Here is an 18,046-nt window from a genome sequence, read left to right on the forward strand (position 1 = left end):
CATGTGCCCTATAGTTTAATTCATTTTCTTCTCCTCTGAAGAGAAACAAAGTTTATTTAAGCATCACAATAATACTTTCCATGTTTAGTTCAGGTTTCTCATGTTAAAAGATTTAATACTATTAATATAAATTTTTTATACCATGTCCTACCCTATGTTCATACAATTTTGGACAAGCTTTTTAAAGAAGAACAAAGGTAACAGAAGTTAACTTGGCTGATGTATGATTAAATAATAATTAATACATGTTTGGCTAATGCATAATAATCTAAGATACCTTAAAGCTTAAAAAAAATATACTTCACTGCAAATACCACAAATTCAACCTAAGCAACAACATTTGAAACACAGCAGTTGACAGTAACACAAAGTTCAATCAACTCTGGATGAGTAAAATAAAACTGCCAAAAAGATTCAATCTTTTTTAAATGAATGCTATTTTAAAAACCTCATTTACTATTATAGTACATTTAATTATAATAAATAGAAGCTAGAACCCATAATCTTGGACAAGTCGGTAGATGTTCAGGGAACTGTCTCAGCTCTGAAAAGAGTGGACCTATAGCAAAGGAAAGGAACTACTCACCACAAAGTAGAAAGATGAGGAAAAGAAAGGCCCAAGGCTTTCTTTACCATCACTTCTTTAATTCCTCAATTTCTTGCAGATTTATATATGTATTTTCTATATTTTGATGGGTGACCTGCTTTCTTTGGGCCATAATTATTACTGTTCATTAATTAGCTTCTGATATAATAGATTTTTTATTGTAGATAATTTTATTATGATACCGACGGAGCATTATAAAAGTACTATCCGCCAGTCAGGACTTAGATTGGCATGTATTTACTTAAGCCAAATAAAAAATATTTTCCAATAAAAATCCTGCAACTAAAAATTAATAACAATCTCTTTTTAAAAAGCAGCTCCTTTTAATAATGTAGACAAGGGAGGGATGATAATGGTCTGGTATTAACTATGAGACCTCTGAAGTAGTACAGAAATAAAAAGATGAAGCAGTAGTATGACACGCCTTTAAAGTTTAATTTAAAAATTAAAGCAACTCATACCCAGAGGAGAATTGAATGAAAGAATAAGATGGGACATGGGTAGGCAATGGAAGCACAAAATACTGTCAAACTTTAATTAAAAAATGTTTTCAATTTAAGCAGACCCAGGCCAATGATTTTTCATTATTTTTACCACAGTTCCATGATTACTGACATTTTCATCAGAACAAATAAAGGATTTTTCCCAAATTTAAAATGACAAAATTATTTTTAATTTTGACTTATAATTTCCTCCTCCCCTAAACTCAACGTAATTTGGACTTAGCTGGACTCATCTCTCAGCCTGGGGCTTGAATACCGTTAAGTGTTTAAAATGCAAAAAATAAATGTTTTTTAAAAGATAGTTCTTCCATCATATTATAAAACAAACTTTATCATAGATATATTATTATTTGTTTTGGGAATAAGACCACGTATCATGAAATGTCTGGCACACGACTTAGTAAATGCTTGTATCAATAAAGACTCCCTCAAAGCATTGTGTCCTTGCAGACAGATGAAAAGAAAGTTGGTGCTCTGGCAGACCAAGACAAGCTGACTGGCAAACAAAACTAAAATGCCTTAACCTAGCAGTAATTAAAAAGAGAGATGTCTATTTAATAAAAGTTCACTTAAGAGAAACAGAAATCAACTTCAATTATAACTATCATCATTACAATATGCGATTATCCTAATAATCCCCAATTCTGTTTAGTAAATTTCACACTGGCTAAATCAGATTCTGCTTCATGAATTACAGTTTGTTTTTTCTTCATATTGTTTTAAAACTGATAGTGTAAGCTGCACACCAAAAGTAGGTCTGACAGTCACTCTTCTCTATTTTCCAACTAAATTCCTATAACACAAACTGGGTCAGGACCTCATCCCCAATCATGGACAGTATAGTTTCATTAGTTGCCAATCTCTGTCAACAGCAAAAGCTACAAGCCTAGTTGCTAGCCATTTTTTTTTTAAATATTCCTTAGATAAGGAACTTGACAGAACTAATGATAAACACTTACTTCAGATGCTGAATTTGGTTTATGTATTTAAAAAAATGCCCTTTCTTTGCCTCACTCTGCCTGCCCTAGTTAAAGTGCATTACATACGTGATTCCTTCTTCCCACCCTTCGGCTTGAAAATCCTTGAAGGGATGGGCAAGAGGGACTTTAGTTACATGGCTTCTTGGTCATAATGAAAAACTCAAGGCCATTCTTTTGCTGGTCACAGTAAACCCCAGGCTGGCTACCTATAACAACACCCACAGACCTTAGTTTAATGCTACTGTTGCCACTGTCTTAAACCAGCATCATGAGCCTTTATTCCATCATTAAGGGAGGAAGTGATGTTTCACAGTAGCAATTAAAGGAAAGCAGATGGTGAACTGCATGGACTGAGAAAATTAGCCTTCTACTTCTTGTCAAAGAGGAAAAGCAGTTTAGAGATCTAAATTCTAAAGTCTGTTAAATGTCAAAAGTAACTCTCTTTAGATTTTCAGAGGGGGACAGGTCAGACTGTGGAGTGTAGCCAATGTAAAAGCAGAGAAATAATGACAAAAAATGACAACCTGTATCTACAGAAATTCCCAAATGGGCAAAACTATGTTATACAATTAAAGCACCCGGTATTATTATATATACCTTTGAGGAAACTTTTTTGTTATGTCCTTACTCAACTGTAAACTCCCTGAGGGCAGAAACCTAGCTCAACTTGTTTACTGTTATCTTTGGCACCTGCCTCACCTGATGGCTGCTGCCAAGTGATTCACAGTGGGACCCTAGACAACTTAGGCTAAGCGGATACTCTGTGCCAGTTGAGTAACCTGAAAGCTGTGAATTTGAAACCCACCCAAGATATCTGTTTCTTCCTTTGGTTGGTTTTAATTTGTATCCTATTGTTACAGAAAGATTGCAATCTTAAGTACGGTGCTTTCCTGAGTTCTGTGAGTGTTCTAGTGAATTGTCAAACCTAAGGGTAGTTTTAGGAAAGCCCTAAACCTTGAGCTGACCTCAGTAGTCTTGGGTCAATTTAGCAGTGGGCAGGACTGTGCCTCTAACATGGAGTTTGGCTAACTCCAAGGAGCATATTGTATCAAATAGGGCTTTTCTTGTTGCAACTCTGGTTTCTCTTGCATGGACTGTTCTTGGAATTACTTACCATTCCCCAATTTACTGCCTTGTTTTCTATAATGATCACTTTCTAAATGAATCTTCCTGCACCCTCCTAAGTTAATTCCACTTGGGGACTGTGATCCATGAAGATCAAATCACTAATATTACAGCAGCTAAGTCAGTGCTTCCTCACTAATGTGCCACAAATAGGATAGAAGTGTGCTGTGCTGCTCCCCCACCATTAGCCCTCAGAAAGCCCAGGTGGGGCCTACGGTCATTGGAGCTCTTAGGCTCGGTACCTCCGGCCTCTTGCAGTAGTCTCTGTTTACCCCAGAGCACACTACAAATATTATCACTTTTCTGTATGTACCATAACATGAAAAGATTGGAAAGCAATCTTTTGGACAGGAGTCATTACTACAATCTTCCCATGTCAGTATGTCACCAACATAGTTTTCCAATATCAGACTCGGTTATTCCAACCTATCTCTGCTATACTTTAGCCACGCTGAACTACTGTTTCTCTAATATTCCAAGTCTGTTCACATCTCAAGCCTTTGCATACCCTATTTCCTCTGTCCATCACATCACTCTTACTCTACTCCAGCCACCTAGACAAACTCTTACTATTCTCCTGAATTCAGTTCCAAGGTCACATACACAAATTCTTTTCTAAGAGATCTTGGTCAATTGATAGCACCTAAGCAGATTTATACCTCCAGTGTAGCACTTACTATAATAAAATGATTTGTCTGTTTCCCTTCCTAATCTCTGAGTTTCCTGATACTATGTTCCACAATTCACCTCCTTCACTAACTCATCTTCTTGGCCTTTTTCTTTGTTGCCTTTAAAGCATGATGTTTCCTAGAACTCCATCTTCATCTGTCTCTTCTCACTCCACAAGATAGCCATAGAACAGAATTCAAACATTTTCAGGCTCATTATTTCATTTACTTTTCATGAAAACACAATTAAGTATTTAGGGCAAGTATTATCTCCATTTTTTAAATTCAAAAATTCAAGTTTACACAAGTCAATGAATTGCCCATAGTCACAATGATAATAACTAGCTCAGCCAAGGGTAGATATCAAGTATTTGGGCTCCAAACTCAATGCATTTCCTAAACGTTGCCCTGACTTTCTAAGTGAATTCCTGGTTTTTTAAACTGGAACTCCTGAAAAGTATATTCCCATAGAAACCTTCTGACTTGTGATTAGGTGCTAAAGAACTACAGGTACTATACTTCCATCATGGGATTCATAGCATTTGGGGGATTAAACTCAGAGGTCATTTTTCTTTAGAAATTTAAATCTTAAATATTAAGTAAGCAAATTAATAAATTTTCTAAAACTAGTTTGAAAAGAAACATAAAAAATGCAAAGAATGAGACAAGATTTCATGCTGATGTTTATCAGTAAAAAATACACCAAAAGTTTTCAGAGGTAACTTGAACTGCTGAATCCACTTTAACAGTTTTGTGTCCCAAATATACAAAAAATTTCTGGAGTCTCTATTCTGTTCCATTGATCTATGTGTCTGTTTTTGTGCCAGTACCATGCTGTCTTGGTGATCACAGATTTGTAGTATAGCTTGAAATCAGGCAACATGATGTCCCCAGCTTTGTTTTTCTTTTTCAACATTTCCTTGGTGATTCGGAGTATTTTCTGGTTCCAAATGAATTTTAGGATTGTTTGTTCCAGCTCTTTGAAAAAATGGCATTGGTATTTTGATCGAGAGGGCGTTGAAAGTATGGATTGCTGTGGGTAGCACAGACATTTTAACAATGTTTATTCTTCTGATTCATGAGCATGGAATATTTTTCCACCTTTTTGTGTCTTCTTCAATGTCTTTCATCAGTATTCTGTAGTTTCTAGAGTACAGATCTTTTACCTCTTTGGTTAGGTTTATTCCAAGGTATCTTATGGTTCTTGGTGCTACTGTAAATGTAATCGATTCCCTAATTTCTCTTTCTACAGTTACATGTGTAGTGTATAGGAAAGCAACTGATTTCTGTGCATTTATTTTGTATCCTGCCACATGACTGAATTGCTATATGAGTTCTAGTAATTTGGGGGTGGAGTCTTTTAGGTTTTCCACATAAAGTATCATGTCATCTGCAAAGAGAGTTTGACTTCTTTTCCAATTTGAATACCTCTTATTTCTTTTAGTTGTCTGCTGTTGCAAGGACTTCTAGTACTATGTTGAACAATAATGGTGAGAGTGAGCATCCTTGTCGTGTTCCTGATCTTAAGGAAAAGGCTCTCAGCTTTTCCCCATTGAGAATGATATTCACTGTGGGCTTTTCATAGATGGTTTTTATGAAATTAAGGAATATACCCTCTATCCCTACACTGTGAAGGGTTTTAATCAGGAAAGGATGCTATATTTTGTCAAATGCTTTTTCTGCATCAATTATGATATGGTTTCACTTATTTGTGGAACATAAGGAATAGCAGGGAGGACATGAGAAGGATGGGAAAAATGAAGGGGGGGAAAACAGGGGGAGATAAACCATGAGAGACTATGGACACCAGGAAACAAACTGAGGGTTTTAGAGGGAAGGGGGTGGGGAAACAGGCTGGCCTGATGATGGGTATTAAGGAGGGCACGTATTGCATGGAGCACTGGATGTTATGTGCAAACAATGAATCATGGAACACTACATCAAGAACTAATGATGTAATGTATGGTGACTAACGTAACATCATCATCATCATCATCATAAAAAGAAAAATAAAATTATGAATAAAACTAAAATACTTTTATTGGGGAAAAAAACAAAAAAACCAAATATACAAAAAATTATTTAAAGCAGAAAAGACCAATTTTCACTCCAACATTTCTAATACCAGGTGAACAATTTATTCTTATTCTACATTTATTCTTATATGCAAATTGTCTTTTCTCCCACCTCACTTTTTTCTCATCCCCTCTAGAAGCTGTTAACATTCTGAGGATTGTTATTTTTGAATTCCTGGGGCTTCACGTGTAACAATTTAGAAACTCTTAGCCTAACAATAATCTAGTAGAAAAACTCATTAATAATCCACTAAAAAACTTAGTTTTTTCATGGACATACTATTATAGGAAATGTTTCTTCATTTTTAGCCATCTGTTGGCCAACTGCCAATGAGCCTCAAGTAAGACTAGAACAAATACTATGTTTATACACCTTTTAACATACAGTTTGAAAAACTAGGACTTTCCTTACAATGATGATGACATTCATTGGGAATTATGTTTAAAAATCTCTGTGTTCTGAATATATAATTTAAAAGGTTAGAACAAATAAGTGAAATTTTTCATTTGAAAAATATTTAGTGTGAAAAAGGAACTGTTCTTTGGGTTTCATTACAAATATTTTGGCTATTTCAAAAAAAAATAAAATCTACCCCTATTTTACTAAATACACAAGGAAAATAAATTTAAATAATCCACTGAAATAAATAAAATTTGTCTACGGTCTAGGAAGTCATATCAACTAGGCTGGGACTTGGAATACAACTACTAGAAACTGTTCTTCAACATTTTGGAAAATTATGTTACTGATAGCAACACCCCAACCCACATTATTTGAGTTGCTAATACACCTATATCAGTCTGCATTTATAGTTGTCACATTCATGGTGGTTCTACCTATCAGTGCCAGCACTATTTAACTACTTCAGTACATTTCTAGTGTAGTCATGGGACAAGCATTTATATAGCAATGTAACTATTACTTTATTGTAAATTACTTCTATTTCTTCCTTCTATTCAATAAGGGAAACATGTTTATTTTAAAACTATAGATGTACTTATCTATGAATTTCATTTTAGGATCCAAAAGCCTCCTATATATGTTGAGGTCCCATATCATTATATGAGGGTTGTAATTTTTGAGGGTTTTTCTTGTTTTTTCTTCTGATGTCTTTAATCTACTTCTTTCTATATTCATACACATAATGAAAAAAATTACAATTTGCTTCATTAATCCTTTTTAAGTACTGTTTTGAGAACTGGAGGTAAGATTAGGAGCCATGCCATTCGGCATCAGAATATTCTGTTTATTCTATAGGCTCCACCTTTCAAAGTTCTATCTTTCAAGTTCTATTCCTTTCCTTATTTGATTGTTGCTGGTGAATTTCTGGTTGCCATTCTTATTACTACTATTTGATCATTTTGTTAGCTTTTGGAGATGAGTCGGAGTCGAATTTGCTTCGTTGAGCTGAACTTGACAGTCTTTTTTTAAAAAAATTTTTTTAGTATAGTTGACAGACAAGTATACTTTCAGGTATACAACACAGTGGTTCAACTTTGCTTTATATTATCCTATGCTCATAAGCGTAGCTACCACCAGTTACCATGCAACACTATTATAATATCACCGACTGTATTCCTTAACCTATGCCTTATATTCCCGTGACTGACTTATTCCATAACTGGGAGTCTGTATCTCCCACTCCCTTCTACCCATTTTGCCCATCTGGCAGTCCTTTTTTTGTACACTCTTTGGATGGAGTGCTTTTCTTCTCCTTTGAAGAGACCATCCCAATAACTATTTTTTTTAGTATAAAAGGGTGAGTCCTTCAATTACTTTGTGATGAATGAAAACTTACTGCAAGCTTTTCTAATCTCAACTGCATTCTTCTTATAGCTAATAAAGTATGAGAGTCTACTCAGGGTCCATTATCGTATCACTTTTAAAAATATTAGTTACTATTTACTGAGTGATGACAATGTGCCAGTCACTGTTCTAAGAGCTATACATTTATTATCTCATTAATGTCATGATAATCCTATAGGGTATATAATATCTTCACAGGAAAGTGAGGTGCAGAAGTTACATACCAATCTGCCCAACCACATAGCTACTAAGAAGCTAAGCAGAGATTTGTTCCCTGGTCATCTGTTATCAAAGTCCGACTTACTTATCCACTACCTTACTGCCTCCCAAGTTTTTAGGGCCCTCCTTTCCCCTCAAGGACTAACTGTTTCACTATAGATTTCTTGATTTCTACTTTCTCTTTACAGCGTACCCAAATGTTCAAGAAATATTTATTACTTAAATAATAAAGACTTAACTGCTTCTTTTCACTGCTTCCCTCCATCTCTTTCAATGTGCCTTTTCCTTTTAGCAACAAGAATGGCAAACTAAAACCCAAGATAGCATTCTTACTCATTTCTGAGCAGTTAGAGGTAACTGCATTCTACAACTTAAAACAACATGCTCAGCTTAATAGTTTTCACTTGTGCATTCTAAACCAAATGGTCCTGATATCACATTTGCTTTGATGGGGAAATTTTTTGTAACAATGTACAAGAATTAGGTACTCCTCTTTCCCACTTTCGGCAGAACCAGCTCTATGCTCCCCAGGAGCTCAGATCACCAATTATGTACTCTGCCAGCCCTGGGATACACCAGATCTATTCAAGCTACCTTGTGTTCCCATTAGAACTTACTGTTTTTTCTCTTACTTTGTCAGGTTTCTGACAACAAATTAACAAGAGGTCAAGCATATCAACAGATTATACATTGCAGGCAGCATGCCTGATTTAGAGTGAAAGGTTAGTGGATATAATATGCTAACACAGAAAAAAGTTATTGCAGTTTCAGATATCATGACAGGCTGATGGTTTTGGCATTATTTTGAGATAGGTCGGCCTCTCGCCTCACTTCAAGCCATACCCTATAAGTAACATTAAAGAATTATTTTTAGAGATACTAAGGGAGGTAAATAAACATATAAAGATAATGCAAAGAGAAAGACAATCTTGAATTTTAAAATGAAAATAGTCAGGTATTTTTAGTAGCCTACAGTATAAGAACAGTGTAATAGAAATGGAATGATTGTGGGAATTTGAGTCTATTAATGTAGACAATGATTCTTTATGGCAGAATTTATGTACATAAATGAACCCAATGTGGCAAAGAATGCTTGTATGTTATACATATGTAAGAGTGCCAGAGAAAAATGTAAACATGATAATTAAATGTGGATAATAAGCAGAAGTTAATTGTGAGGATAATGGTTTGGATAGAGCAAATTTTTAAAATATTTATAAAATTAAAAGGTCAGATCTAAATTGAACTTGTTTAGAAGAGAAACTGTTCAAGACTAAGAATCCATTTCAATTATCTGCATTTTAATAAGAAAGATGAAATGGTATCACATGAAAACTGAGCTAATATATTTTGAAAATTACTTACACTGATGACTGATGAAGAAGTTGACAAGTTTAAACCTTCAAGATCAGCTATCAAGCTTGGAGAAAGAGCTGGTGTGGGAAGTGCAACTGGAGTGGATACTGGGTTAACTGTAAGAAAAGGCCCAAATTAGCAAATATGCATGAAAATTTAATTCATATTATTAAAAGCAACATTTTTATTTTGTTAGTAAATCTAATTAAATTACTTTGATTAATATATCTATGACAATTCTATTTAACATCTTGATTTAGTTAAGTTATTATCAAGTCATGGCAGTTATTAGTCTTACCTTTCAAAACATAATGGCAAATCCTTAACAAAATAAGGATACAAATACCTTGAGTAAGAGTTTTTGAAAATTTGTATTACATAATATTATCACTACCATTTATGACCCAGTAACTTCACTAAAATAAAAAAAGGGTAAGGAAACATTTTTCCAGCTAATATAAAGAACAACAATAGCTTTCAAGAATTCTCCAGCAGAATCAGAAGTCTTAAAAGTGTATTTAAATCTTTTCTCTATTTTATTCTCCACTATAATAATTACAGGGGTCCAAGCTACCTAACTTCCTTCTAATTATACTTTCAGCAAAAGCTATGTACCAGATAGAAATTTTTGATTCTAAAACCACTATGTACATGAGATCAGGTATGTGTAAATTTGAAAATCTTTGAAAAGTACAGATCTCATCCTCCCCTGCTTAAGACTCTTCAGAGGCTCACAACTGCCTATAAGATAAAAGTCCAACTCCTTAATTAAGTGCACAAGGTTCTCTATGACCTAGTTTGGCACTGTCGAATAGAGTGGCCACTAGATATATACCTAATGAACTCTTGAAATATGGCTAGTATGACTAAAGAACTGTACTTCATAGTTTAATTAACCTTAAATTTAAATGTAAGCAGCTATGTGTGGCCAGTCGGCATCATACTGGGTAGCAGACGTCTATCTCCAATTTCATCAGCAACTCCTATGTTCAGGCCCTACTGATTAATAGTTCCCAATATCTTGTTTCATGTCTTTGAGTCTTTTATATTCTATTCTCTTTACCTGGAAAGTTCTTCTCTGCCTTGTTTACCTTGCAACTTCTACCCATTAAGGTACCACTTAGAAGGAAAGCACCAGCTGACTCACCAAAACCCCTCTTCTATGTGCCCTCTTTGCTCTACAGATATACTTGGACACACTTCTACAACCATACTTCTCTCATAAAACAAATCTGTGTCTTTTTAATTTTTATTTCTACTGCTAATGTATTAATTTTTAGTGCTTAGTAACTGCTCAACTGTTGAGTGAAAAAAATTAAAATGTGGAAAAAGTTTTGGCTTCCAACAAACTCTCACTTCAAAATAGGACCATAAAGGAAGTAACATTTACTTAATTTGACAGGATTTTCCAGACCACCTTTTTCTCATTCAGTCTCACAATATCCTGTAGTTAGGCAGAAAAAAATATTAATTCATAAAGTTAGGAATAAAAAAATGATATTGCCCAAAGAAGAAAATTTTCAAAGGAAGTCTGAAATAAAATTTCAACATAGACAACAGAAAAAGCAGAGTGGAGACTGGGTGAAAGAGTGAATGGAGCCCTTGCTTTCTCCCTTGCTCCTTCAGTGTCCCTGAAACACTGCTACAAATCCCCAGGCTTCCTCAGACCTATGCTGAAAACCAATGTACAGTTAGCAAGTGTCACAGGGAGTTGGGGTGGGGGGGTGGGGTGGGAAGGATCAATGGGGATATGGTGGTAAAGGAAGACTTCATGAATAGGAGGAAATGAAGCCCAGTTTTTAAGTAAGGGCAGGGTTTAAATAAGAGCAAGGGAAGAAGGTGAGAAAATACTGTGAACAAAGGCTGAGAGGTGGGAATGTGGAAAACTAAGGGGGTTATATTTAACCTCTACACCAAAGGGAGCCATTAAAAACTACCAAAAAGAGGAACAATATATGTACTGCTAGATATCAGTATAAGGGACAAACTGAAGGAGGAACAGTCAAGTTGGCAGTGAGGAGGAATACAGTAATTCAGGCATGACATGAAAAGGACTAAAAACAACAGGTGAGGAGGGAGAAACCATTCATATTAAAGACACTGTAAACTGAGGAACAGGGAGATTATGTCTTATACAGGCCATAAAACAAGTAAATGGAAGAATCACTGTGGGACATGGAACTGGTTCTCCTATCTTGCATCAAAATATGTTTCCTTTCCAAAAATCACTTTTCTGATAGGTTCTAAATATTTGTCCATCCACCCATCCACCCAAAATATTAGATACCCATTTAAGGAAAAAAAAACTGAGTAAGAAAGCCTCTGATTTCAACTATGGCTTGGCCTACAGACACAGAGAAGAAAAAGACATCAAAAGCAAGAGGAAAATTCACACTAAAGTTTGACCAAAAAAAAAAAAAAAAAAAAAAGAAAGGCTTTTAATATCATTTCAGAAGACAGAGTTTTTGGTACTAAAGAAATGCCTACACATCTGTTTACAGGTCCAGCAAGATAAAAGCTGGCACTGAGAATTTATCCAAAACTGGATTCTGAGGTTAGCTGACTATGCTTAAGTATTCAATTCAATACTTCAATTAAGTATTCAATTCAATAAATAAAAAAATGATTCTCCTAGTTTAAAAAAAAATAACCTGCCATACAAATGAAAACCACATATCATTTCTACCCACTGACTTGGCAAAGGCAATTTTTAAATACAAAATTTAGCATCAGTAAGGGTATCAGTAATCAGTACTCTCATACTAATACTGTGTAAGTTGGTACAAGCCTGGGAAAGGCAATCTTAGACAAAAGAATTCTTCAGAGCCTTTGTCCCAGCAATTCCACTCCTGGGGATTTATCTTAACGAAACAGTCGGGGCGACAGTGTAATAATATACTTATGATGTGTACTGCTTCACTACAAAAACAAAAAAATGGAAACAAGTTACATTTTCAACAATAGTAAACCTATTAAATATAATTTATTACAATATAAAGGATAACCATGCAGTCATTAAAAATGAAATTGTTAAAGAACATCTACCGCAGGGCAAGTAATGTGTATGATAAACAGAGAAGTAAATGATAAAAGAGTATCGGTATGATCACATTTTGGGGAAGAGGAGATTTGCATATGAAAAGATCTGACCTGGCATGCCAGATGGTAAACCCAAGATATTCGGATTATAAATCCATTTTCTTCTTTTTATTTTTAAAACTTTCTGCAAAAACACTTTTTTCCTTACTAAAGTACAGTTGACCCTTGAACAACACAGGTTTGAATCATGCGGGTCCACTTACAGACAGATTTTTTTTCGATACAATATAATGCTAAGAATGTATTTTCTCTTCCTTATGATTTTCTTAGTAACACTTTTCTTTACTTTGTTGTAAGAATATACTACATAATACATATAACATACAAAATACGTGTAATTGACTGTTTACGCTATCAGTAAGGCTTCCAGTTAACAGTAGGCTATTAATAGTTAAATTTTTGGGAAGTCAGAAGTGACAGGTGGTTGTCAGTGACCCTTAACCCACCACATTGTTCAAGGGTCAACTATATATTTAATAATAAAATAATTATACAGTTATTCTTCTGATCAAACTTTTCCTTCACAAGTTAAGAATACATAAGTTTTACTATCTACTGGTTTAATATGAAGTTATTTAACTTGTTAAATGTCACTGCTTGCTGCTGCTCATGATCATCATCTCCATCTTGGTAACCCCCTTATCTAATGTTTATCATGTGCCCAGCAGAGTTTGAAGAGCTTTTACATTTATCAACTCATTCAATCCACTTAATACTCCTAAAAAGTATTACTATTATCCCTATTTTACTAGATTAAAGCAAAAACACAGAGAGGTTAGGTAACTTGTCCAAGCTTACCCAGCTTAGTAATTAAAAGGACTGGAATTCACAAGGGCACCTGGGTGGCTGAGCCAGTTAAGCATCTGCCTTTGGCTCAGGTCATGATCCCAGGGTCCTGGGATCCAGGTCAGACTCCCTGCTCAGCGGGGAGTCTGCTTTTCCCTCTCCCTCTGCCCTCTCTCTAGCTCTGTACTCTCTCTCTCTCAAATAAAATCTAAAAAAACCAAACCAAACAAACAAACAATGGGATGCAAACTCAGACACTACAGCTCCATTGTCCTCTTAGCCACTCCACTGCCTCTACTACAATTTCTTCAACAATATGATATCACAGATCATAAGGCTTATTTCAAGCATGATTACTGGTGGCTGATAAAAATTTTAAAAAGAGTTAGTTGTACCAATAGTATAATTACATAGGTTTATATTTCTTATAAAAGAGCATCATTGTTGCTTTATGATCATCCTCTCAAAATCACATGGTACAGAGTTCTAAAAGTTCTCTTCATTTCCAGAAATATAAAATACCCAAGGAACTCTCAAACTATAATGGGAGAAACAGAATTCCTTGGGTAGGGGCAATGTATCCATTTAGAGTCTCCAGCATGTAGCAGACTACCTATATCAGAGCAAGCATTCAATAAATGTTTTCTGAATGAAGACATAGATAAATTCAGTACTTGAAGTTTTCCTGGTATATGGAATACATAACCTCTGTGGATTATGATGTGCCTCTTAGATAAAAGTTAAGGAATGTTTCTGACCCTCCTTCAAAATTAATCTAATTCTCACAGCTGAGAACTCAAGCTACTGGAGAGTGACTTTTTAGTTTCTGATCTACAAACTGTTAACCATGGACAATGGAGAACTACTGTAGGCTAATAAGTAGCATAAATGAAGTCAGTATCTTAAGAACCATTGTCAACAAAGCTTTTCTCCCATAACACTCTACTTATCTTTACCTCTAAGCTCAGATCAGTTCTTCCACAAGGCCTCTGTAGCTTTTTAACTGGTTTTTGTCTCCTTCCTCATTCATTCACACTTTGTGCCTCTACTGTTCAGGTTATCTGTGCCCCAGACTAGATATTAGTCCCTGGAATCAAATGACTAAATCCTGTTTATTTGTCTCGGCCAAAAAAAAAAAAGGATATCTAGCAAAGTACCCTTACACTTAGCAGACAATCTGCAAGTATTTACTGAACTGACTTGTTAAAAAGAGAGGGAGGCTTCAAGTGTCATTTCTGACAAAAGCGGAATAAAAGATTTTTAAAGAAGTAGTTCTCAGGTATTAAAAATAAACAGAAATATACCCTATTTTGAGTTAAAGTTTAAGTTAGGATTAAATTTCCTTACAATGAAAAAAAAATCTGAGTATTTTTATAGTTGCAGCATCCGCCGTGAACTTGTGTCCACCATGGACCATGCATCCTGGATGCTATCATTAATCAATATGATTCTGAGAGATTGAATAAATCACCAGGATAAGTGGTGGATAACTAGCCAGACAAAAATGGCATAAACTCATTGCCATAGAAACAATACACAGGATACCTGTACCTTGACTGGGTGGGATTTTTCCCCTTCTGTATGGGATAGTAGTTACTTGTGACCTAAGAATAATTTTAGAATAATTTCTATTAATATCAACTCTGAAGCTTAGTTGTACTGATCTGAAACTGTGTTTGTTCATAATAAAAGTGAAGTGAATCTGAAAAAAAATCTTACGTTTAAATTCTTAAAACTTAGTATTTGAGAGAACCTACGCTTCTACATAAAACACATACTTTTAAAAAGACTCAAATAATAAAAATTATATCATTTTACAGGTTTCAATTTTTCCTTAGCTGCCGGGAAATGCGGAGTGAAATAGAGAGAGTGTACCTACTAGTGCATTTCAGTAACTTGTAACATTTACTCTTAATTCCTTCTTAAATGTGCTTTACTATTATTCTTCCACAATTCTAAACTTTTTAAATTGTGAAAGTTATATACTCATGGAAAATGTTCATTGTGATAGGAAGAGTCTTTTTCTCCCCTCTGTTCCTAGTTTAGTTCTATATCCCAAAGGGGCCAGAGCTAACCACTATTGTTTATTGTGTAGCCTTACAGAAAAATACGATGTATAATCATATTTGTGTTTGTGTGCTGGATATAGTTCCTCTTTTATTCTTTTTTTTAAAGAAGTGGAATCACGATCTACATGTACTTTTTTTTTTTAACCTACAATATTCTGGATATATAATTATATAATTAGTAGACAAGATCTGCTTCATTGTTGTTAATAAGCTGTATTACTCTATCGGTAGACATTTTGTTTTCAGGATTTTGCTATAATTAATAATGACTCAATAAGGTTTTTACATGCACCTTTGCATATTTTATTAATTTAAAAAATACTGAATGGATGCTCATTATCTGCCACGTGTCATTCTAGGTACTAGGAATAGTAGTAAGAGAGACAAGAATATTATTTTCATGGAACTTGTATCCTAGTTTGGCAAGAAAGACAATAAATGAGAACTACAAATATTTATGATAATTACAAAAAGTGAAAAATACTATGAAAACAATCAAGACTGATCAGTGAAGATGTATAAAAGAAGATGACTTCTGAGCTAGGATTGAAAGATAAGAAGCCCTAAGAAAATCTGAAGACACGTTCTTGGGTAATAGCAGTGGGAAGGCCCTTGACAGGAATGAGACTGGTATATTTCGGAAATGCAAAGGAGCATAGTGGATAAGAGGTAGGCAGGAGTCAGATCACCCAAAGGTCTTAGAAACCTAGAAATACAGACTTTAACTGTAAAATTAAGCCATTAAATTAAGGGGTCTAAAATAAGAAAGGAGTAAGATCTGATTTTCCTATTTTGTCTGTAGGATAAACTCTTAGAAAAGAACTGTTACATCAAAGGGTGTATACAATTTAAGTTTTGGCAAACATTGCTAATAGGACTCTAAAGCTGCACCTATTTTTATTCCTATCAAAAACATGTGTAGGGTGCTTATTTCTCCAAACTTTAGCAACACTGGATGTTGCTTTAAAATCTTTGCCAATAGGTAAAAGATGATGCAAATATGACTTGAACTTTATTTTATTCAAGTGTATATCATAGTGATTTGATATGTTTATACATTACAGAATGATCCTACAACTCTAGTTAATCATCTGTCACCATACGAAATTGTTATAACACTGTTATTATTGACTATATTCCCTATGCTGAACCTTACTTACATCCCCACGACTTATTTATAACTGTAAGTTTGTACCTCTTAATCCCCTTTACCTATTTCACCTGCCTGCCAAACCCTCCCTATTCTAGTAACCAACACTTTGTTTTCTGCATCTAAAAGTCTGTTTCTGTGTTTGTTCATTTGTTTTGCTTTTCAGATTCCACATATAAGTGAAATCATATAGTATTTACCTTTCTCTCATTCATTTCACTTAGCATAATACCCCCTAGGTCCATCCATGTCGTTGCAAATGGCAAGATTCCATTCTTTGTGATGGCTGAGTAATATTCCTGTGTGTGTGTGTGTGTGTGTGTGTGTGTGTGTGTGTGTATCACATCACATCTTCTATATCCATTTATCTATCAGTGGACAGTTAAGCTGCTTCCATAGCTTGGCTAATGCAAATAAGGCTGGAGTGAACATAGGGGTGCATATATTTTTAGACAAATACCCAAATCTACCATTGCTAGATCATATGGCATTTCTATTTTTAAGTTTTTAAGAACCTTCATACTGTTCTCCATAGCGGTTGTACCAATTTACATTTCCACCAACAGCGTATGAAGGTTCCTTTGTCTCTACTTCCTCACCAATACTTGTTACTTTTTGTCTTTTTAATAAGAGCGAATCTGACAAGTGTGAGATAATATCTCATTGCAGGTTTTTTTGTTTGTTTGTTTACCTTGAAACCAACGATTTCTTTTTTTTTTTTTAAGTTTTTATTTTAATCACCCAGCACTCATCACTTTAAGTGCACTCTTAATCACCATCCCCTATTTCATCCATCCTCCCATCCATCTCCCCTCCAGTAAAACCATCAGTTTGTTATCTCTAGTTGAGGGTCTGTTTCTTGGTTTGTTTCTCTCTTTTTTTCCCGTTTGCTAGTTTTTTTGTTTTTAAAATTCTTCATTTGAGTGAAATCATATGGTATTTGTCTTTCTCTAACTTATTTTGCTCAGCATAATACCCTCTAGTTCCATCTGCGTCATTGCAAATGGCAAAATTTCATTCTTTTTGATGGCCAAATAATATTCCATTGTATATATATGCACACCATATCTTTATCCATTCAACTGTTGATGGACATCAGCTTTGTTCTTTTTCAAGACTGCTTTGGCTATTTGGAAACTTCACTGGTTTCATACAAAGTTTAGGATTCTTTGCTCTAGTTCTGTGAAAAATGTCATTGGTATTTCATAGGGAGTTTACTGAATTAGTATATTACTTTCGGTAGCATGGACATTTTAACAATATAAATTCTTCCAATCCATAAGCATGGTGTATCTTTTCATTCATTTGCGTCGTCTTCAATTGCTTTCACAATGTCTTACAGTTTTCAGAGTACAGGTCTTTCAATTCCTGGGTTAAATTTATTCTTAGGTATTTTATTATTTTTGATGCACTTACAGATGGCATTGCTCTCTTAAATTCTCCTGTTAGCTCACTATTACTGTAGAGAAATGCAATGAATTTCTGTGTGTTAATTTCATATCCAGTGATTTTACTCAATTCATTTATTAGTTCTAATAGTTTTTTTTGGTGGAGTCTTTACGGTTTTCTATATATAGTATCCTATCATCTGCAAAAAGTTTC

General features: G+C 34.6%; 1 protein-coding gene across 2 annotated transcripts in view; it reads right to left on the reverse strand.

Annotated features, from left to right (window-relative positions):
* Positions 1 to 18,046, reverse strand: part of AP3B1 (adaptor related protein complex 3 subunit beta 1) — a 248,578-nt gene that overhangs the window by 58,021 nt on the left and 172,511 nt on the right. For both annotated transcript variants that reach the window (XM_044384102.3, XM_026498740.4), the window contains exon 22: positions 9,350 to 9,456. In XM_044384102.3, coding sequence (XP_044240037.1) covers positions 9,350 to 9,456 — 107 coding nt within the window. The remainder of the gene's footprint in view (positions 1 to 9,349; positions 9,457 to 18,046) is intronic.

This window comes from Ursus arctos, unplaced genomic scaffold, assembly GCF_023065955.2.
Source record: "Ursus arctos isolate Adak ecotype North America unplaced genomic scaffold, UrsArc2.0 scaffold_5, whole genome shotgun sequence".
Lineage (NCBI taxonomy): Eukaryota > Metazoa > Chordata > Mammalia > Carnivora > Ursidae > Ursus > Ursus arctos.